Below are 23,592 nucleotides of genomic sequence, written 5' to 3' on the forward strand. Positions count from 1 at the left end.
GATGGGACGTGCTGGTGTTTGCGGATCTGCTCTGCTGTGGCTGGGAACCAGCACCTTGGACATGGGCATGAGGCATCACTTACCACCTGCCTGGAAGTACCTTCCCTCGGAGTCTGCAGCGATTTGGCAGGAGCGGAGAGCTGCGTGGTTTGGCAGATATTGCAGAATGGGTCGAAGGCAAAGCGGGCTTGGGAGAGAGGAAGCGCTGGGTGGGGAAATGGTGGTGGGAAGGAATCGTTACTTCTCCCAGGCTGCCACTCGGACCGCCCTCCAATCCGTATCCAAGCGCCTCAAGGGAGAAGGGAACTGAAGAAGGATCTCCTTACATAGACCTTTCCCAAAGGATGCTGGCAGGAAAAGTAGCTCTGGGTTAGATCCATTTGCTCTTAACATAGTCAGTACCTAGTTAGAGCCAAACTCCTGCCTGTCTTAATAATTCAAGCTTTGCAGAACAGAAGCAGGGTGAATTGTTGACCTTTTGTATTACTGCTGCGTAAGTAATCCTCAGAAACATTCTCAGTATTGTTGACTGTTTGTAGTTACCACAGGACTTAGGAATAATTATGTTGTACTTTTGCAATAAAAATAAAGCATGAAGTGTGTTCTGGATTGTAAATTTTGCATTAAAACATGATTTAAAAGCTTGGGAGAATCTGGCATTAATGAGAAGAGTTGGTTCAGACAGTCTTGTTTAATTCAAATTCAGTTGATGCATATCTTTTATGTGCTGTATGTTAGGCTTGGTTTTAAAAGGTAGAAATAATTTGTGTAATGTGGTGATAAATATGCCAGGAGCAATAGCTGGAGACACATGTATCAAAATAGAAGAGGCAAGTGGCAAGTTACAGCCAGGGGTAGTTTCAGAAAGAAAAATAAACACCAAAAGACCTGGTCCATGTTCAGAGTTGACATGTAGAAGAATGTGAATCTTGGGTAAATACAAATTATATGAATGAGCATAACTATTGTTTATGAACAATTTACACCTAATTCAACTTTCATCCAAGATAACTTTTACTGGTGCTTGCGTGGTCAGTGAGTTGGCTTATGCTCTATTTTTAAAAAGATTGATTAACCTGTCCCTTTTGATTTTTGAGATGTTCGTATTCACAGTGCTTTTTAATTCTGTATCAACATTTACTGCATATTGGACCCTTAATGGAAAATGTGTGTATGATTATCAGCAAAGAGGTGCTTTATTACATCTTGGATTTTCTTTTAAATAATGTTTTATAATACATCATACAGTAAGCTGATGTCTGTTTGTATTAAAATGCCCCATTCAGAGCTCTTCCACAGAAGCTTGTTTTAAAGAGTGGAATTCAGCAGTTGACTCCCAGGCACAAATAACCATGTAATTACTCTGCAATCACATAGTAATTAGCATGTACTATTCATATGTTGCATAATTATATGCCCTGCAGATTACATAGTAATTATATTTGTGTTAAACATATAATTCTATATACTGTATAAAAAAAACTTTGAGAGTTCATACTTAAGATTATCATTGTATATTAATGTAGTACAACATTTTATATAAAAATGTTACCATTAAATGAGAGGGTTGTATTTTGGATATCTCTTCTGCATCTGGTGTTGCTTAAACTGTGGTAGGCTGCTATTATAAGAAATGCTTAGCTCTGTTAATTTATAGTCAAATGTTGCATGTTTCTAATTTTGTAATATGTGAAGAAGCGAAAGTTGCAGCTTATTGAGCAAGAAACTGGGATTGGGAAGGACTTGGGAGTGTGAATGTTAAATGTACAAATGTTAAATGTATGAACCCACTGAACATAGTTACAGTGTATCACTAGAGCGGAAAACAAATCTAATGCTACTTAGCATTGCGTTATTTCTGGATATGTAAGACAGGGAACGGGAGGCAAAGTGGTAGGACAATGGAGAAGAGTGGCACTGAGTTTTTGGGAAAAGGTGGAAGATCTAGAAAAAAAAGATTTTTTTAAAGAGGAGCTTAAAGCTTTACATCATTTGAGATATTTTATCTTTGGCCAGCCCCCCTCAGAAGTTGCTGCACACTTTTTAGATATTTGCAAAATTTTTGTTAAGCTTGCAAAGTCTATAACAACGGGGAGTTAATGTATTCTCTTGGATCTGTGATGTTGGCATTCCTAATATCCAAAGCAGCATTACAATTATTCTTAATTGAATTTTGCATTCTAATGCCAGTTGCCTTCATTTTTAAGCATCCGTTGGGTTTTAATATCTGGATAATATATGGCAAAATTAAATGTATAGTTATAGTCTTAACTTTTACCCGAGTTTATTTTTTTCTATAATTCCTTGTAGCGTGTGCGTGTGTGGGGGAGAGACACATACTCCTTGTTTTAAAATATTTCTTTCACAGTCACTTGTTAATTCTACATCAGCTTCTTCAATGCTTGTAAACTTTGTAAAACTTCCAGGGTTCAGGTGGCATCTATAGATCTTATAAAAGTGTCTTTAACTAAGCATGGAGTTTACAGGTGGCCTTAGCTCACAGTCGTGGGGCTGCACCTGCTTTCCTTTCTGTCTGGGTGGGCTGTTTTTATACCTCAAAAACTGTAGTAACAAGCACGTGGCTTTTATATTCTGCAGAGTTCACAAATTACCTTTAGATGTTGTCACCTGCTGTAGACACTAGAGTGTCATTTATACTATTAAAGGAAAAAAAAAAAAAGTTAGAGCTTTACAAAACCAGAGTTAGGAGCCCATGTTCTCACTGTGTTCTTGTGTGGTGGGCCAAACGTATTGCTTCCCATTTAGCAGTGATTTTTAATAGCTTTTTAGTGAGGCCAAGTCTTACCCAATGTTCATCCTGCATGCCTGCTACAAAGAAGGTCAAATACAACCTGCCTGGTGTAATCATCGTTTGTTTGCCGGCATTCTGATCTTGACGCATGTTTGTGCTCTTGTTCACTCGTTAAACCGTTACTCTAAGAAACAGAAGGGCTGGTCACAGTTTCTGGCACTGAAAGTTTTGTATGTAACAAGTATCTAATTAGGATCTCATTGACAGTGAAATAAACACAAAACATCTAAACACAATATAAATGTGACGCATTTCTTACTGCTGTTGTGTTGTTTTTTCTAGTGGAGCCAGTACTTTCAAAGGGGAACAATTGCTTGGATGCAGCAAAAGCTTGTAACCTAAATGATACCTGCAAGAGGTTCAGATCTGCTTACATTACCCCCTGCACCAGCAGCACGTCTAATGAAATCTGTAACAAGCGGAAGTGTCATAAGGCCCTCCGGCTATTTTTTGACAAAGTTCCCCCAAAGCACAGCTACGGGATGCTCTTCTGCTCCTGTCGAGACGTAGCCTGTACAGAAAGGAGACGGCAGACTATTGTTCCTGTGTGTTCATATGAGGACAGGGAGAAACCAAACTGCCTGAATTTACAAGAGTCCTGCAAGAAGAATTACATCTGCAGGTAAGATAGCACATGGCAGGGGAGTGATTAATGAGGTACCAGAGAGAACTTTTTGGTACTGCTGGATTTGCCAGGACTAAGGGTCAGAATATCTGCTTAGGGAAAAGGATGAGTCAAGGAAAAAAGCAAACGCCTCTGACATCCTTAACAGAATAACAAAAGCCTGCATCTGGTTACAGTGTGTGCCTTCTCCAAACTGTTCAAAGCTACTCCCTCGCATTAGGGAGGAATCTTTAAAATCCCGCATTTAATTTTTACAGATTTTTGTTGGAAACATTTTCATTAGGTGTCTCTATGAATGATGTCTCAGAATGTTTTTTATGTCCCGTCAGTGACGAGGTAAAAATAGAATCATTCATTATAATGGGATTTATTTTCATTGTAATCTTACATGTGAGCACTAATAACTGTGAATGCAAGCCACATGTTGGACTTTATAAATGGTCAAAATACACAGACTATTCATGGGCTTTTTCTTCACTGGGAAAAAAGGAGTCCATGTTTGTAGACTAGATCCCACGATCTTCATAGAGCTGTTTTAGCCTCAAAATTGTTTTATCGCCCCTCCCCTGACACAGGTGCAGGGCCGATATAACGGGAGTGTCATTGATTCACTGACCTAATTCCCAGTCTCTTTCCTCTGGATGTTCTTTCTGGAGAGGCAGCGCAGACGCTGCTTCACAGGACAAACTCCATCCTTTTGCCTTCAGCATACACAACAGTGGCATACAGCACCTCCCCTGCCCTTAGGAAACGCTTTATTCCTACTTAGCATTGTGTATGTTTATACAAGAATGTTATTGTGTTAATGTCCTATTTATGAAGTCATGCCCAGGAATCTTGCTCGTTTCTAATGTGTAAATTTGTTGTAGATTATCCAGTTCTCTGAATTAGCAAGTAAGGAAATAAACACTATTGTAAAATGCCAAGGACACTGAAGACGTGATATAAATCTTAATAAGTACTTACATATGCCTGCTAAAATATTTACTTTGAAGTTTGTTTATGAGATCTACACTGCTGATCTTAAACATTTGGCCATAGCACCTCAGATGTGCCTGAGTATTTTTCACAGGTGAGGAGGCAGCACCCCCCCCTCGATGGCTCAGGGGAAACCTGGAGCCAGTTTCCTGCTGACTCAAATTAGAGCAGATTTAAATCAGAGCAGGGTTCTCCTGTCAGTCCAGTGAGTTGCATTTAGCACCTTTGTACCTGATGCTATGGCAGTTTGTGAAAGCTGGATACATGTAGTCTCAGAACCACCCGTTTTCCATTTCCCTGTTGTGCCATTAGTCTTTTTGATTGTGTTTGTTGTCTTCACTATACACAGGCTCTGTTAGTAGAGTTACAGTATCTTTACTGTGTTTTCTGCCAAACTCCCAGTGTGTTATAGTGCCAATGAAATGGGAGAGAGGATTTTATAGGGAGCATTCTTCCTATTATTCAGGCTGTAGTGTTCAGGAATTACTTAGTTAAATTAATGCCATTACTTGTCTCATGACTATGTTTTCCTTTGGTCAGCTTTGGTATAGTGTTGTCTCAGCAGCTCAGTTTTTAATGGCATTTTGTTTAATTTGACTTCACGAATCTGGTGTTGTGCTTTCTCCACTGCAACACTGCAGAGGAAAGCTTGGTAAAATCTGTGCTCCTGTTGCCCCAAGTTGCAGCTGGCACTGGAGTGAGTGGATTTCTTTACAGGTTCTTCCTGTGGGTTATTTGCTTTAAAATACCAAAATGAAAAGGTTTGGACTCTTCCAAGGCTCGGTGAGATCTGGCTGTGAGGGAGAAGGGCAGCACTGGCGAAAGGGAACAGGTGGGCAAATGCCTGTGGGGTCTGGGGCAGAGTCAGCGAGTGCAGCACTTGGGTCCTTGGGCCTTACACCTGGAGGTAAAACAAGCCTGATGTGTTGCTGAGAGTCGTCTCTCATGGGTATTTTTACCTCCTGGGCTGTCTGAACTGCTAGTGTATGTTATACCTTCCCTCTCTACTGCCATGGAAAGGAGGAATAAGCAGCAAAGCTATTCCAGCCTATCCATAATACGGCAAAAGGCATTTTGTCTCTGTGACTTGTGCGCTCAAAGGGAGTTCGCGTGATTTGTTCCCCTTGTGTTGTGGGAAAACGTGGACTTGCGCAGGAGAGGAAAGAAAGGGGAGATGATCTCCTCCCTGCTATTGAAAATATTGGCACTGCTAAATATACATAATAATTGCATATAAGTTTAGAATAATTAAAAGCAGTAATCAGTAGGCATATAATTCTAGATCTGATAACTTCTATTTAATTTTGAAATCAGAAAGTGTATCTAAATCGGAGAACAATTTGAGAATATGTTCTGCCTACTGTGAAACAGAGTCATTTAGAAACTATTATTCGCGTGCATATTGTATCTATTAAATCTTCATAATGCTTGTTAAGACAAGGGGACAAGTTCTAAAAGGTTTCTGAAAGTTCCTTGTTTTACAAATGCTGCTTACTCAGAAATGCAAGATTTGAATCTGCCCATACTCTGGATAAAATATAAACTGGGTCTGTGCAAATAAGTATTGAAACATGCAGTTTGGACGCTCTTTAAAAGCTTTGTCCTGGATACATGTATCACTGAATCTGTTTTTGAAACAGAGTTCAGAGGGGGGAGCAATTTGGCCAAACTGCAGGTACCACTAACTGAGATGGAAGGATGCTCTGCTTATTTTTTTCTTTTTTTATTTATTAATCTATGTGTTATAAAACATAAACTCTCGGTCAAGGGAAAAGAGACCAGAAATGTCAGGAAATGCAAATAAGTTCTGACTTATGTAAATGGTCCTAATTTTTCAGCTTCATCAGAATACTGACTGGTTCATTTTCATTGTCATTTCTCTGCTGCCTCTACTTGTATCTCAGTCCATATCCAGCTTTGAAAGCAATTGGAGTCTCCCAGGCCTGCCAGTCAATGCTCACTGAAAAGAAAAGCAAAAAAACACGAAAGAACAAAAAGAAGCCATTAGAATTCCTTTTTATTATGAACATAAACGAAACTTCTAAGAAAGTCAGTGTACGGTCAAAGACTTTCACCAATGATGTTGTGTTGAAATAGCTCAAACCTCTGAGGAACCTCCTGTTCTGATCAGTTCAGCCACCAATTAAACTTCAGAAAGGTGACTGGCATGTTTTAAAAATATCAGTCTGCTGTAAATGCAGCACAGTGTGCTTCATTTTTCCCACTATCACATTTGACAATATTTCAAATATTTTTTTCTTTGAGTAATGAAAGTGAGAGTCATTAGTTTGGTGTTTTGAATTTGCATCCTTCCTCTGTCTCCTGGATGTGTTCATATGCACTGACCAGAATGATAATGATACAGACACATTATTTATTAAAAGAACACAATCCAGTCATCTGCTGCAAAGATCTGAAAAGAGGGTAGCATTAAATGAGGCTTTTTTTGTTAAAATAAGAATCTAGTAACATGTTTCCTGTCCTCCACAATCACTAAATTCAAAATGGTTGGTCAAATCATTGAGGCTCATTTTTAGTCAAAATAGCCAGAAAGGCACTATTTTTTTTTTTGGTCTAAAATAAATACTATTCTTAATGTTTTGCCTTTGGTTCTGTAAAAAGAACATTTTGCTGTCTACAGCTATTTGATACTGAAAAAAAAAAAAAGAAAAAATGGCTACATAATGTATTTAAATACCTTTTCTGTGTGGGATATCTGAGAGATAATAATGAAATGTCCAATTAGGTTTCAGTAGATAGGTCATCTCCCTGAAAATGTAATTAAGGTATTTTTTGCACTGTGTATTCAGAGAGCTAAACCTTTATAAATGTGTTTTCATTGGCACGTTCTTCCCTTTTGACCAGTTTCTGGTCACCTGTCCTATCCAGTCTTAATTTTGTTGGAACCACCCATTCAATTCTGTATGAAAGATAGCTGCATCTGCAGGTATAAGAACGTTCTGTGAAAATATGCAGACTTTTTCATCAGTGCATAAAACTTCATTCACAGTAAAAGCTAGAACAAAAGCTCAACTGCTTGCTACATTTCCTGAAAACATAAGAAACTTGCCAAGAAATTCATTTTCCTTCTTTATATTCTGTTGAACATTTTTAATAATAATTTACCATGGAAAGGAAGGCACTGTATCTGTGCTTCCTCTCCATAAAGCATGTGCAAATTTGCAAGTGCTTTACATCTGTTTGTAAAAGTGACTTCTCTGCATAAGACTTAGGGGCTGTTCCTGCCACATGTACCACTACCGACTGCAAACCCTACACCTTCATGGATAAGACTGTCCAGAGGAAGGGATGCTTCAACACTGTAGGCAAGTCTGTCATGAGACGTCAATGTGCAGTCAGCCCTTTTTGTCCTGCTATAGCAGAAGGGAAGCCCAACGGCTCGTGTTAGATGGGAACCTTCTTCAGTTACAGCATTAAGAATAGCAAGGGATGTGGGATGAAAGACGGGAAGAAGAAATATGCCCTTTTCCTCAAATTTTCTATTCCTTAGACGTATCTTTCATTTCTTCTCACTTTCTCCCTTGCTTTTTTCTCATGCCTCTTCCCCTTGCTTGGTCTCCTTTCATCTCTTTCCAGATCTCCCAGTCATTACCTGACTTTCACCATCTCTCTGCTGCATTTGAGTTCTCTCGATTACTGGCACGTACAGTGCCTCCTCACCTGCTCCTCTATGTGTTGTTCTTTTCCTCCCTCACTATCCTGCCACAGTCCAGTGATCATGTGTAATTTAGTAAATAAGAGAAAACATAGGTGCTACCTCCCTTTCTGAGCCTTGTAGCTTCTACTGGTTACAATTAAGTTGTCCAGCTACTAAGCCTGACTCCTCAGTCTCAGACTGACTCTAACTTTACGTGCTAAAAGGACATTTAGTGGATATTTTCATGAAGGACACAGCCGCATTATACAGTTCTGTGTAACAGACTTGGATTTGCATCCCTTCAGGGTATTTATATCAGTTTGGCACTCAAAGCTCTCTGGCAGCTCCTTGGGATGATTGTTTTGCTGTGGTTATGCAAAACCAGGACAACAACATAGTTTTTGTAATGCTGTTAAGGACATGAAAACAGGGACACTCTTGATTTCTACAGACTTTTCGGCTATGCCTGTATTGTATGTTTGGAGACTTGAGTCAGGGAGTGGGTGAAAAACCTCATGTGCTGCCTGACTCACCCTGCACTAGATGTAGGATGTCTGCAGTGTAATAGGGTTAGTCTGAGCTCAGGCTACCTGCAAATCCTCCCAGATCTCTCTGTGCGTGACATCAAGGCTTTGCCAGGAAAGGGCCTGTGTCTGCACAATAGCAAGTGGGATAGGAAAAAATTTAAAGCTGCCTTTTGGCCTCTATACTGCAGCAGGCCCAAAAGCTCAACTCACATCTATAAGCATAGCCTGAATTTGCAGAATGATTTTTATATGTGTATATACAAGTGTATTATATATATGCATACATGTATATGTTGCTAGAGGTATCATATTTATTTAAGGTATTAATTCATTTTAATAAATTAATAATGAGGAATGATCACAGTTCAGAAAATTCAAAAAATGGGATCTGGGGGGAGGTAGGATCGAAGCTGTTCTGCAGAGGAAACGTGATGGTGTAGTGGAGTATGTATGTGGCAAATTGCTAGCCTGGAAAAAAATATTAATGCAGTCTCTGCAAAATAAGCAAAAACCCTCTCAAGTCAAGGCAAAGATAGAAAATGCTGCAATACTGTATTATTTTCTTCCCTTCTTGTCCCTCACATGATCCATTACATTGATGTATTTCGTTAGCAGAGTGAAATAGGCAGAGTATTACTCTCCCCTTCCCCCATAAACAAAGGTAATTTTAAATTTCTTCAGTCTGAGTAAAACTCTGAATGAATCAAGCGGTTCCTCCTTAAAACATATCCATAAATCCCTTTGGAATCCAAAAATCACAACACCCAGCAAAACAAGAGTGCTTTGTCCCTGTTAAAGTGTAGATGGATCTCATTCTGCAGTGCCAGGATCTGCTTGGCCAGTCCTCATTTATACTCTCTCTGTTCTGCTTAAGAGGGTCTTGAAGATTAAACGCTTGCTGGGTGATTGGCATTTCTCCGAGGGAAGCAAAAGTCGCAAGGATATAGTAGTTAGAAAAATGGCCCAGCTTTATTCCTGCACCCAACTTTCCCATGGCTTTGTGCTTTAACAATGAAGAGAGCCTCAGCACAGGGGGTTTATGCTCCAAGAAGCAGTAACTAGACAGTATCTTTATGCTGAGCTCCCTTGTCAGGCGAGCTCAAAACTGCAAGCAGCTCCCTTCGGTCAGCCAGAACCTCTGCTGATTCCTGAAACCCAGCCCCCACGGCAAGGGAGCGTAATTCTTTCGTGCCCATTATCTGTAAAACACAAGTTATGCCTCAACATTGTCAGAGCTGTTTGGTTCAGCCGACTTCTGTTTTGCACGGTGGAGCTTCGGCAGGATCCCTGACATGGCTGAGGTCCTGGTAGTCCTTTCTGGTTACTCTTAAGGATAAGAACAACCTGTGGCACTGAATATTCATTATTACCCCTCTACAGGGTTGAAAAAGTGAAAGAGGGAATAAAGTATGCGTGTGTGAACATACAGCAATCATAAAGTAAAGTTGGATACAAACAGGCCATATTTAGGTACCCTGCTTTCTATATCAGTCCCATTTTAGCCAAAACGATTCAGTGGGCTGGAGTACGCACGGCCACCATTAAACTCTAGCTCTAAGAACTTGCAGGTATTTGTATCCTGCAAACGTGGCCCCTCATCATAATTTTGTCTGGAAAGGTTTGTTTTGGTATTCTAAGTGAGAAAGGAAAACTGTATAATATAAGAAATAAGACAACTGCAGATTAGAAAGACAAACCAGGAAGGCAAATGTGACCCGTTTTGTTTGTTTATCAGGGGAAAAGATTAAACTACGTATGTTAGTAGTATGTTTAGTCAAAAATATTGAAATCCAGCAAAGTTAAATTTGGCATTAAACTTTAACAGAGATCTAAATTTGGAGCTACTTGTGTTCGTACGGTTAAGCAAGCACTTAATTGCTTTGCTGGATGAGGTTCTAGTAAGAATACTGCCACCACTGATTTGTTCAGTTGTTAGTTGAGAGATTTTTGTAGAGAGCAGGTGTTTAGCATCCACTGGCTTGCATGAGGATTTTCTTCCTACTAATCTGTTAAGTCTGGTGAAGGGAAGATTTTTTTGATCCCTTTTAATGTACATCCAGTCACATTTGGCTAGCTTGCTGTTTCTGGGGCAAAGAAAGTGTGTATATATCACAGAATAGCATTTTCTTTAATAAATCAAAATGTTTTCTCATTTACCTCAAAACATGTATAAGCTATGGGCAAGAAGCTGCTGTATGTTTAATGTGAATAACAGAGCTATTATATCAAGTCCATTCCCACTGTACTTCCTCTGACATCAGCGCCTTCAGTGGATTTATTCCAGGTGCGAATCTGGCTATTCCTGTTCTATGTAGGTAAATCTTCAGACAGTGCTAATTAAAAGAATGTCAACTGATTTTACCATTCCATTATGCTGGACTTTGTAAAGGTTATTTATATCATTCTACATCAGGTCTCAGTGAGAGAATATTTCTGGTGGCAGTTCATCTATTAAAATAGCTGCAAGAAAATGTAAGCACTGGAACTAAAAATAAAACTTTGTTTCTCAACAGAGCAAGTGACAGCCACACGCATATTTTCGGATTTTAGCATTTTAATGTTCACTGCACAGAAATTGCATAGCTTTCATTATGTTTTAAGCACTACCATGTTACTAATGGAGTAACTATTGTTAAGTGGAAGCCAGATGTAAATGCATGAGTATCCGTAAAAACTGCTCGGCAGAGGTGGTGGTTGTTTCCTATGCTTTGATTATCTGCTGGCTTTAAAATAAGTGACACAGAAAAGGTTTTCTGGTGTGTATTTACTGTTGAATATGGATTTTCTGTGTGAGCTGACTGTGACCATTGCCTAAGATTATTAATAGATGACCTTACATTCACATGTTTGTGCTTACACTATATTTGTTCAAGCACATTCTATAAACCATTACAGCAAGCTTTTCTATTAAAAAGCACATATGAATAAGACCTCTGTTAAATTAAAGCTATATTGTTTGTATACTCAGTTCACTTTCTTTTGTTCTAATTCAAGCATAAATTACAGTAGCTGTCCTCTCTGTTGCAATGCTCCCATTTCTAATTAGGCATTGTGAAATGCTCGAGATACATCTCAGTAACTGGCCATCATGCAGCACTGCAAAATATTCTTCAGAATAGAGAATATCTTTCAGAGCAACTTCTGTAAACATCTGGATATATCACAGGCTCAGGCTCAGTGGCTGCGTTCAGGTTTTTTTGACAGTGGAGACAAAAAAACCTCTTAAGATAGCCACATCATCCCTAACTGGTAAAAATGGTTATTTTGCAATATTGTACTACAAATCACTGCTTTTTGTACTAGCACTATATACCCATATAGCTTATAAAAGCAAGTAAAATATGTTGAATAAGATCAGTGCTATATTGGTTTGCTAGTGCCGGAACATTTCTAGTTGCTGTTTGATAGGGCTATTTTGTGTATGGCAAAGAAAAGGTTCACATAAAAAGAGACTCTAATCTAATTTTATCTCCTGTAGTTCTCATTTTATACTTGTTGTCTTACTCCTGAAGTCAGAACAGTTTTTAGAGTAGCTTCAAGATGAGTTTCAGCTGTGCCGGCTGCCCACAGACCCTGCATGATGGAGTGCAAGGACACACTGGGCACCCCTTGTTTCCTTCAGCCAGGTCTCTGACAAGGGGACACAGAGCTGCTCCCTTCAGGAATGCCACCCCACACACCACAGTGTCACTGAGTGATTTTCCTGTGCAAAAAGCATCATAGAATTATAGAATCATTTAGGTTGGAAGAGACCGTCAGGATCATTGAGTCCAACCATAACCTAACTCTAGCACTAAACCATGTCCCTAAGAACCTCGTCTAAATGCCTTTTAAACCCCTCCAGGGATGGTGACTCCATCACTGCCCTGGGCAGCCTGTTCCAATCCCTGACAACCCTTTCTGTGAAGAATTTTTTCCTAATATCCAATCTGAACCTCCTTGCATAACCTTAGGAAACCTGATGATCCAGTCATCTACCAACAGAAACTTTTCTCATAAAGAGATAATGTGTGCTGGACTTACAAGATTATTCTCTGTCTCCAAAGTTTTCATGCTCAAGCCAGCAGTATTCTATTATCATTTATTCAAGTGATTACAGAGAATATTATTGTCATGGACATCTTTCTCAGGTACTTGGAACCACATCCTTTCAGTGTGCACTCATGATACAGTTGTTAATAAACACCCAACCATCTAGTGGCACACTTAAGGACCTGCAGTGGCACTAATTTATTTGGCTTGCTTTTTGAGAGTGACAATGATTTTCTTAGGTTTCCAGCCTGTAATTCAAAGACACTCCTGTCTGCCCAGCTAATGAAGTGAGAACAACTCTGTCTGTAATGCACTAGTTCTTTCCTGAGTAACATACTATCAAGAGACACTCTGAGGCTTGGACATCTTTAAACATGACCGTCATTTATATTTAGAAGCTACAAATTAAACAGCATAAAGGAAATGAAATAAAATGGAAATATACAAAGTCATAGTACTCAGAAGGCAGCTAGTGGATTTGTTCATGTTATTGGAGAGCTTTGGTACAGAGACAGATAGACTAAATAGAAATCTTACCAGCATCCCCTGATAGAAATCACAGACTGACGGTTCAGCCTGTCATTTTGTAGAAGATTCTCAGAGAAGTGTTTTCTTTGCAGCTGAGAAGACAGAAACACATTATGCATGCTTAAAGTCAATGGAAGGAAACAGAGCCCTGCAAAACATCTTTAATATAAGTTTGATTTCCTGTGGAATGCTTTCCAGATGTTCTCTCAAACAGGCCTCTAAAAAATGATCTGAGGTTTGGTTTTTTTTTGCAAACAGAAAGAGAAAATTCTGTTTTGTGTCACTGCATCTGAGAATCCCTGTTCTAATTATTTATTGCATTATATTGTGCTCAAGATTAGCATCATAGTTTTCAAAATTGTTTTTATTACACAAAAGGTCAGTAGTATAAAAATATTTATACTACCCAATTGCAAATAAATCATAGTTGTTTAGAATCACATTTGAGCCTCAGTAGTTTTCCTTAAAACCAAAGGACCCCTAATAAGTTAAATTAAAATTACTCTCATGCATGATCTTGAGTCATCTAAAGGATTTAACTAACATTGATAAACTATGAGCTTAGTGTTTTGTTAAGTTATTTTGATTTTCTGTAGTAGATATTACGTAAAAAGATCTAACAGGTCTCTAGTAGATGACATGAGCAATGGGAAAGGATAACATTAACAGAAAATGGTATATAATTTATTTTGCTTTCCATGCAGTAATAGAATGTGTATGTGGGGTATGTTTATTTTAGAACATTTGTTACTCAGAAAAATTAGTTTTGTTAATAGAAGAACAGAAAGAATACTATGTTTGTACTGGTAATGTCTTGCATTTTGCATGACTGAATTTCTAATAGTTTTGTCTCCATTCTCTGGGGTACTAGATGTCTAGAAGGGCTCTGGTAAACAAAAAGCCTGGATAATGTAAGTACTGGCAGATACGGTGCGAAACACAGTACAGACAGTCAGCCACCAGTTTGGGCCGAGTGCGGGTGCTCAGCTGGAGGAACTAGCTTTGGGGGCCTGTTGTGTCCATGCCTGATGCTCTGAGCAAACGTTTGTGATGCTAAGAGACATCTGAATGAATCTTGTGTGGCCTCTGGTTGTTTCTGTATCCAGTTATTCCACAATCCAAATTGGCTGCTTATACATAATTGGGGATTGTCTGTATTTTATTTCCAGATGAACAACAATTTTTAGAGATAAATTGAATCCAGAATCAAATATTTGCATGGGCTTGGGCTGCCAGTCATTTAAAATAACAGAAGCAAAACCAGATAAAAACTAGCTTCTTTCAGTTAGTAGCTGGTGTTTGGTGTCCAAGATACTGTAATGGTTTCTGCCGGCGTTGCAAAAAGATTTCAGTATTCACATCTTGGGAGCCAAATGGTCTGCCATCAGATCTTGACTTTTTTACCCTTCCTTCCCACCTCCAAAAGGTACAAATGCTGAGCTGTGTGTCAGGGCGCAGCATGACCCGGGGGCTCCCTGGGGTCCATGGGGACCCCCCTGGGACAGGCGGGGCAGGACCCTGCAGGCAGGGCTGGTCCCACCACCCCAGCCAGGGAGAGAGGCAGCCCTGGGCATTGACACCTCCCTGGGGACAGGCTGGGACATCGGCCCATGGGTGGACCTGGCTCAGTGGGGCCCAGGGCCAGGCAGGGCTGTGGGGGCTGGTGGCTGAGGTCCTACAGCATCACTGGGGCAGGGACCGAGGTCTGGGGGGCTGGGCTGGGGTCCTGGGCCATAGGCTGAGTAGGGGAAGCCCCATGGTGGGCAGGGACATCAGTGACCTCAGGGCCCAGACACCATCGCTGAGGAGGAGGGTAGCAACCAGAGAAAACGAAGCTTTTTGCTGGGAGCTGCTGTTTAATAAACATATGTTAAAATGGCCATTTAAAAAAACTGTCAAAATTCATAGCTGCTCACAGGTGCTCAGTAGCTTGTGTACGTAACTAAGCAGGTCTGAGATGAATTAGTATTACACAGCTCTGGTGTCTTTTAATAATTAAAAAAAGGGTCAAAGCTATATTACTAAGTGCTGGGAGGATCATCTCTCTTGTGGTGGAGCTGCTCAGAGGCTTTTTTTTGCTCACTGGTTGGTAAGAGTTTCTTATGCAGCCTTTACTTTGTTTTCTTGCTGCCCACTCACTGTGTGTTTATGAAATGAAGAGAAAATGAAAAGTTCCTCCAACAATGAAACAATTAGCTTGGCCACATACCAACCCTTCTTGCCACTGTTATAGCCCAGCAGAAATTGCACCACCCAAGCTATACAGGAGCTATTTGTAGCTACAGAGGAGGGTGCTGCATTTGACCCCCACAGAAGAAGAACAAGTTTTTTGGCTTGTTTTTTTTCTATAATGGTGTCATTTGTCACTGTGACACATATTCATTGACTTAGTCTGAATTTTTTCAGTGTCAGATTTATGCCTCTTTGCTGTTTTGAATATTGATGCAGCACTTCCCTTACGTGACTGTACTGTGTCTGCCAAATGGTGTCTAGACCCTAGAGCAGCTTTGACTAATTAGTGTAGTCACCCCAGTCACTCAGCTTTGGCATTTACGTACTGTTTATATTACTGCTATTGAGCCATAAATAGGTACCTAAACACAAGCAGCAATGTAAAGAGAGGTGGTAGCGAGCATGTCCAGCCTTCACCTAACATCACCTGGGTGAGCACTGAGGACCAGCAGCCGTCACCCCCTGCATTCAATAACAGGGCAAGGAGTTGTAACCACTCACTTGGACATCGCAGCCTACCTGTGTGTGGTCAGCGGGAGATTTGGATTCAGTGTCTCTCTTGGTCTGAAGATACAATCATAGAATCACTTTGGTTGGAAGAGACCCTTAAGATCATCAAGTCCAAGTATAACCTAACTCTGACACTAAACCATGTCCCTAAGAACCTCATCTACATGTCTATTAAACCCCTCCAGGGATGGTGACTCAACCGCTTCCCCGGGCAGCCTGTTCCAATGCCCGACAACCCTTTCCATTAAGAAATTTTTCCTAATATCCAATCTGAACCTTGCCTGGAGCAACTTGAGGCCATTTTCTCTCATCCTAAATTGTCCCCACCGCAAAGGCAAGGCTAAGAGAGAAGATTTCTCTCTCTTTCAAGACTCAGCCCCTGGATACCAGCAACTGAAGATGCAAACAGCTAGAGAGAAAAAAAGAAACCAGGGAACTCACCTCCTGCCTGCTGAGAAGTAGGGGTGATTCTTGAGGACAACTCATGTCTGGTTCCTAGAGCTGCTTTCCAGTAGGCCACGATTTACACCAGATCCAAACTAAAAATGCAGTTTTAGAAATCTTCTGCAACTTCATCATTGTATCATGAATTTAAATATCGCACCAGTATTGAAGCTGAGTTGACCAACTTTAAAGAGGGAGGACTGATAAATATCAAAGATAGTTTCAGAACATCAAAGAACTTTTACAAAACCTTGAGAATAAAAAATAGTGAAAACCTAATCAATGTTTCCTACGCAATAGGCTGTGCTAATATAAAATTAAATTGCCTCAAAAATTATATGCAGATAAAACACAATACTGCTATTAACAAAGCTTATTTGTAAGCAAATTTTGAAAGTTTTGATTTATCCTGCTGAGTATTTGAAGAACCACTATCATAAGGAAAACAAATTAACTTTGCCTTCTTTGTATTTTTAACTGTTACAAATGATTTTACTGGTGCTAATACAAAGCATTAGAGAATAGCAGGTTTGGTATTTTTTTTCTCTTCTTCACAGAAAGACTGTTTATTGTTTGAGCAGATTTTCTTTGAATTTCCCAATAGGATTATTCCTATTTTTTCTGTCAGGGGTATACAAAATATCTAAAGTAAGCTTTCCAGAAGATCTGCAGTTTACTTTGAGGAGATTTTTCAGGGCTAAGATAGGACCCATTTAATTTGTGGGTTATCTGCCCTACGAAGAGAGTTGTGGTTTTGTTGTTTTGGTTTTCTTCAAAGGAAGAAGATTTCTTTGTGGTTCTCTTCAGTTCTTTTTTGTTTTGTTTTTTTGTTTGTTTGTGGTTGTTTGTTTTTTGGTTCGTTTTTTGATTTTTTTAATGCAAGGAAAGGAAAAAAATCATTAATGCTGCTGTTCACAAAGAGGATTTGTGATTCTTCAACAGACAAAGAAATTAATAGTTCCTTTCAAAAGCGGTCCTGCTACATGTTATGTACAATACAAAACTGCCTGTCGCTATCCAGCCATCTAGCAAATAGATGCATGTATGTAACTTTGCATATGTGAAATCGGGCACCCTTGAAGGCACAGACGTTGCAAGTTCTGTTTGGCCTCTCCAGAAGTTAATACCCACAAACTGCTTCCTGCTGAAGGAACGTGAAGTTAACAGTATGAATATTTTTTATAGAACTGCGATCATCTGATTGCTCTTTGTCAGCATCCCTAAAAGGATTTTCTTTTTTACCCAAACAGTCCACATGCAATACTTAGGTCCTGTGGTTCCTAATTAGGCTAATTTCTCTCTCTCTAGATAAATAGTAGGACCACTGCAGTATTGCTGATGAGCACAATTTCATCAGTGCCAACTCTACTGGAAGTGTTTGGCGCTGAATCTTCAGTGAGTGTTAATCAGCAGATCTTCACTGAAAATGATGGAGTTATTTTGTGGCTGATGGAGGTCTGTCTCTGTTTTTATTTGCTGGCCTTAACTTTATCTCCACTGAAAATGAATCCAGATAAATACCAGGTGTAGTTAACAGCTCAGGAGAGAGTGAGAACTTTGATAGCATAAAGTTTGGATGACTCACTAGGGAGGAGGTGTAGGATGATGTCCAGTAATGCTTGGACCAGAGCTATCTGAACTATATTTGGCTTATGAAAACTTAAATGTGCAACATTGTCAGATCATTACCTTTTATGACCACAAAAATTCTTCAGAAATTAACATAGAAATCAAGCTGTATGCAAAAGGGATCAGCAGAGCAATTTTTAGCCTCCTTTAGGGTTTACAAATAATAAACTCTTTAACTAGACTGGGTAGTAAATGACCGGTATTATTCCATAGTTATCAGTCCTTAAAAACATTTAGAGAAGAGGAATGTATTAAATAATCTCTGGACCAATGCACCTAATAATCTTAAGGGAGAACTAGATGTTTAAGAATCATGAAATGATTGCAAAAAATGTTTTCAGGATTATCAAGATCTTGATCTTATAACTGCGTCTCCAAAAAGAATTATTTGTGGTCATATAAATAATGAAATTTTAATCTGAGGAGCTACTTTGTTTTAGATATGCAAAAATACTGCACATACACCAGGCTTGCTCTTTCCACCACAGTTTTTCATGCTAGAGAGCTGTAACAGGCTCTCTTCTGTCCTAAAACAGACTTCATTGGGGTCTTAGTAGAATTTGTAGAAACCATAGAAACTGTCAACTGTCTTTGTTCCTAATTGCTCAGAAGGCTGGATCTGAGCCACTATCTTTAATTATTGACTCAGACAGGAATCACTGCAGTGACATAGAGTTTCCTTATCCAGATTTTGTTTATGGTGCTGTTATTTCTCTCTTCCCATGCCTTGGAATCCATTTCTTCTCAGCCTGTCTCCTGGTAGGTACAGTATTAGTTCACTGGCAAAGTAGAGATTTTATGGAAATTTAGAAATTTATGTACAAATATAGGGCACCTTGAAGGATTGGTAGAGAGCTTGGCTTTTTAAAGATATTAAAGGCAACTGGGTACAGATGTCCATCTCAAGGTTAAATGGTTAAATAAGGGAAGGGAGGGAGTGAAAAGCTTACAGTTGACTGTGATTTGAAGGCAATAATGGGTTTGCTGGTGTCAGTAGAGTTAGTGAGGGATGGAACTAAAACGAGGTAATGAGAACAGCTCAGATAAATTCAGGTACAGTTTGCAAACAGTCTATTTATAGCTTGCTTTCTCAAACTAAGGCTGTGAACCTTTTGAAGTTTGCCCATCATTACTTCCAGGCCAATTAATGATGTACATCCAATCCCATTCTGAGATAGGTAAAACAATAAAGCAAAGAAAGATAATTAGTCTCTGGAGCATGTAAACAAATAAAGTAAATAACTTGCAAATCACTTGTTTCTGCTAACTTTTGTGTTTTCGTTGCAAAACTAAAAAAGAGCATTTATATTGCAAATCTACATAATGCTAGGGCAGTGCAGAAAATGCATTGATTATAGTATTCTGATTTTGAGAGGGCTTCGCAAAGATTAAGCAACTGATCCTGAAACATCACTGTGAGTTGTTATATGGAAAAGAACATTTTCATCCCTTTTTCACAGAAGTATGGAGTAGGGAGGTTAAATAATTTTGTTCATGGAGATAAAGATCTAAATGACACTTCATAAATAAACAAAAGTCACTGCTCCAAGTTTACAAGCCAAAGTGAAAGCACTAGTGGAGCTGAGGAGAGAGAGATGGGCAGGAGAGAGGCTGTGGGATGTGGGACCTTGGCCCACCTCAATGATGCCTCTCAGATTTATAGACCTGATCAAGGGCATTATTTGGCCTTTAAAGTGCAAATAACAAGAAGAGTTCCTGGCTGCTAGTCCCTTTTTTTTTCATTTTCCAACATAATAGTAATCTGTTAATTGCAATACAGCTTCCCTCCTAGTCTTAAAGCACTTTCCATAAGATACCCCTCTTGCACATGGGGTATCTGAGGTAAGTGAAGATAATATGACCATTCAGCAGCAGAACTCAATGCAGAGCACACTTTCCCTTCTTCTCAGCCCTGGGCTGAATACTGTAGACTTCGGATAAATGCACATTTTAGAAGAACAAATAGATTCTCAGTACCGTGGCTCCGGGGGGCTGTGGAGACCATGCCAGCTGGATCTGCCTGCTCCCCCAGTTCAGCCAGCTGGTTCTGCAGACCAGTCCAGAGCAGGAGTGAGCCCATCCCCTGGAAACCCCGGGCAGTAGCAAAGCAGGTCCTGCCTCAAGTCATGTAGTAAGAAGACTCTGTGAGCACAAACATACAGTTTTGTGTAATCAGTGAAACAGCAGACACTGTGTTCTGCCCCTGTAGAATAACAGATTCCAGTATGAGTTCAGATCCCGGCAAAATGACTGCTCATATGATAAAATTGCTCTTTGTCTTCTTTTTGGCATGAAAAGGCAGAGCATTTCTTTTAATAAAGGGCAGGCATTTCCCTGTTTCTCTGTCCTTTTTTACTGTTTTCTTACACTTTTTTGTTCTGCCTTCAAAAAATGGGTTCTGGAAAGAGATGCGTCTTAGAAAGGGACTCTCGTCAGCTGAAATTTGTCCAATACATATTTAAGTTAAAGAGTATTAAGCCTTGTCCAAAAATAAAAAGAGTGTAAAAGGTAAGAATGCCCACGGGCTTGATTTTTAAAGATACGCATTTTTCTTCATGTTGCAGATCTCGCCTTGCAGATTTCTTCACAAACTGCCAGCCCGAGTCACGGTCTGTTAGTAGCTGTCTGAAGGAGAACTATGCCGACTGCCTCCTCGCTTACTCGGGGCTTATTGGTAAGAACACAGGGAAGGGTGGGGGTTTGCTCGGCCTAAGAAAAACACCCAAACGATATTTTGAAGGCCCACATGAAATAAAAACTGTGGAATGTAATACTGTACAACATGATACTAGGTGAAATTCTCCACCTAAGTGCATTGGCCCTGTTTTACCTTAGGTTCCTGCAGTAAATTTTACACTGGAAGGAAATGAAGATAAAAGATAAGGAGATCAAGGTGCTTGAATTTGAAATAAACAAATATAAGTTAAGCTTACAAAGTAAATGTTATTAAGGTCGTTGAATTTGGTCAGGAGCATGAAGCAGGAGTTAAAAAGAACAAGTGAAACCACAGCTTGGTTGGTTTTGGTGTTGCCTTCACAAGGTTGGGTAACTTACCTCTTGGTCTTTTGGGAAAGTTTACAGGGCATTTGAGAAATGAGATAATAGACCAACCGAGCCTGGTTTCGCTTCCAGCTGCTATTCTTTCCATGATGGTCCTTCTGTCCACTCTAAATGTCTTCTGAGATGTCTGTCAATGGAGGTGAACCAAGACCATATTCTGAAATCCTCTTCCCTCCCCAGCATAATTCATTTTGTTTGCTGTCACCTTGCTGGCTGTCAACGGGCACAAGGATGCCTTAATGCAAGCCATATTCCATATCCCGCATGTGGTATTTGATTTCTGGAAGAAAGATACCATCTCAGGAAGGTGACTTGTTGTAGAAATACCATGGTTGGGCAATAAAGAATAAGTGAATGTCAAAACTCTGAAACAAACAAATCGTAAAGGCCACCAGATAAGATGTTTTTAAGCTTACAGCCTGCACCTGCTGCTATGCAGTAATATCCCTTTCTGTTGGCCGTGAAGGTCCCAGCTGAGGCCCTGAAGCAGATCCTGCTGTTAAATAAATGTCTCTGGAGATAATATCCAAAATAAAATATTTCTAAAATAGGCTGGGTTTGCTGAAAAATGACTGAAAGCTATATTCACTGGCTTACCGTTATTATTCTTATTACTCTAGCAGCTAACAAGTGAAGTAAGTCCATGTGGCAACTGGTAAAATAAGATGTGATGGGTACAAAGGATATGTTTTTATGACTTAAGAGATGAAGACAGTATGCAAAGAGTATAACGTATGAACTGTTATGACAGAATGTCATTTGACTCTAAAACAAATAATTGAATAGCCTTGAAATCTGATCTAGTCAATGAAATTAAGAAGTCTTGCTGCTGGCAAACAGTAACTGTTACTAATAGATACTTCTGGGTAAGAGCTGCCAAGAAGTTCTTTCTGGACCTAGTGAATTTTGCTGGCAGTTTTGTTGGATCCATTTTTCAATTTAACCCCAAGGATGACCCAGTTCCTGCAGTCACATGTTTTTGTGTTGCTGTGGATGACCATGCTGCAAAACACTGTCACACATCAGAGATGTGGAATGGATCCCTAAGGAGTTGAACTCAAAAGGAGATCTAATTTTCAAAGAGAAAAATAAACATTTTTCTTCCTGCTAGCCCCTAGACACATGCAAAAAGATAGGAACCGACTAGTGTTACAAGACATTTTAGTTCTGGTAGTAATTCTGATAAATCAAGGAAATTACCAAACCAAAACTTTCACGTGCTAAAGCAGTAAATTCTTGCGTCTGGTACTAAGCTGATATACAAGTGGAGTAAATTATGTGAAGACTATCAAATTTGTAAGATGCTGAGACAGAAAGCAGAGGTACAATCTTCCAAATATCTGCTTAATATATGTAAAACACAGGAAAAAGAGACAGACTATGGGTAAAAGCTGTTACAGATCCACTCATTTATCAGAGCTTCAGGATCTCCACGTGTTTTAATTAAAGTAAAATATTGTTCATTAAAATAAAATATTATTTCATTTAGCCATTTCATTAAATGTAGCAAAAATTGCACTTTCATAGAGTTTGTTCAGGAAATTGAGGATTCTCTGTGGAAAGTACAGTCGATGTGATTCTGCTGTCACATACAGTGATGTAAATCAGCATTAACTTCACTGAAATTAGTGTAATCCCACCTGAAATGAATGACTGAAGTGGAAATAGAGTCAGGCACAGTTTTTGTATGAGGTGCTTTACCAGTTAAATGAAGAACAGTCTATATAGGGTACTTTAAGGTTTGCATCAGTGTTATATATATAATTTTAAGTACATGCATATTTACAGGAATTTTGAAAATCTTCCTTCATCTCTTTAGGTTCTTTGTAGTAATAGGGACAAATTAATATTAAAAAAATAAAAGGAAAAATATTAAAATTATTAAATGTAGAACAAGAGTGGAGATAGCCATGTTGAGATTCAGTGCTTTGGTTGCAGCCTAGTTAAACCATCTGGACCTGTCTACATTCCCCCATCCGTTAGGTATTGCTCTAACTGCTGACTTCCAGATCCGCTATAGGATTCGCTTTCTGACACGTTTTCCCTTGTCTTCAGTAAAATTCAGTTTCCCAGGAATTGCATGAGAGTTCGTGGGAATAAATTGAGTTGTTTCGAGCCAAAGGAACTTCAGTCACATGCCTCTCCTCCTGGACTCACTATCCATTTCCTTATTCTTAATTGACCCAAATTTGGGCGACCTCTTGGCTGTGTTCAGGTTAATTCTGCTTTTGTCTAAAATATGGAGATCTGACTGCCTGCTACTGAGACCACCACACAACTATTTGATAGAACACAGAAAACCAAGCATGTCAGATTTTACTGCCAACCACCATGGTTTCTCTGATCCTTTAGTGTCCTTCAGCAGAATTTCCAAGATGCCAGCTAGCAGCGGGAAGGGGGGAAGGGGAAGGCACACACATTGCAGGGAAAAAAAGAAAATCCACCCCAGGAAACTAAGCATATAATCCGCTTGGGTTCACATCTGCCCCCAGGTTTAAATGACAGGCTGATTTTTCTACTAGCTGCTCTTTCAGCCACTCTGTTTTTGCTGGATATA

The 23,592-nt window shown here is 39.5% G+C and overlaps 1 protein-coding gene across 1 annotated transcript in view; it reads left to right on the plus strand.

The window, feature by feature from the left end:
• The window catches only part of GFRA1 (GDNF family receptor alpha 1), a 142,034-nt gene that overhangs the window by 85,403 nt on the left and 33,039 nt on the right, over window positions 1–23,592 (plus strand). Inside the window, exons 4-5 of the mRNA XM_065639150.1 lie at window positions 3,095–3,434; window positions 20,540–20,649. Of these exons, the coding sequence (XP_065495222.1) occupies window positions 3,095–3,434; window positions 20,540–20,649 (450 nt within the window). The remainder of the gene's footprint in view (window positions 1–3,094; window positions 3,435–20,539; window positions 20,650–23,592) is intronic.

Source organism: Caloenas nicobarica, chromosome 7 (assembly GCF_036013445.1).
Source record: "Caloenas nicobarica isolate bCalNic1 chromosome 7, bCalNic1.hap1, whole genome shotgun sequence".
Lineage (NCBI taxonomy): Eukaryota > Metazoa > Chordata > Aves > Columbiformes > Columbidae > Caloenas > Caloenas nicobarica.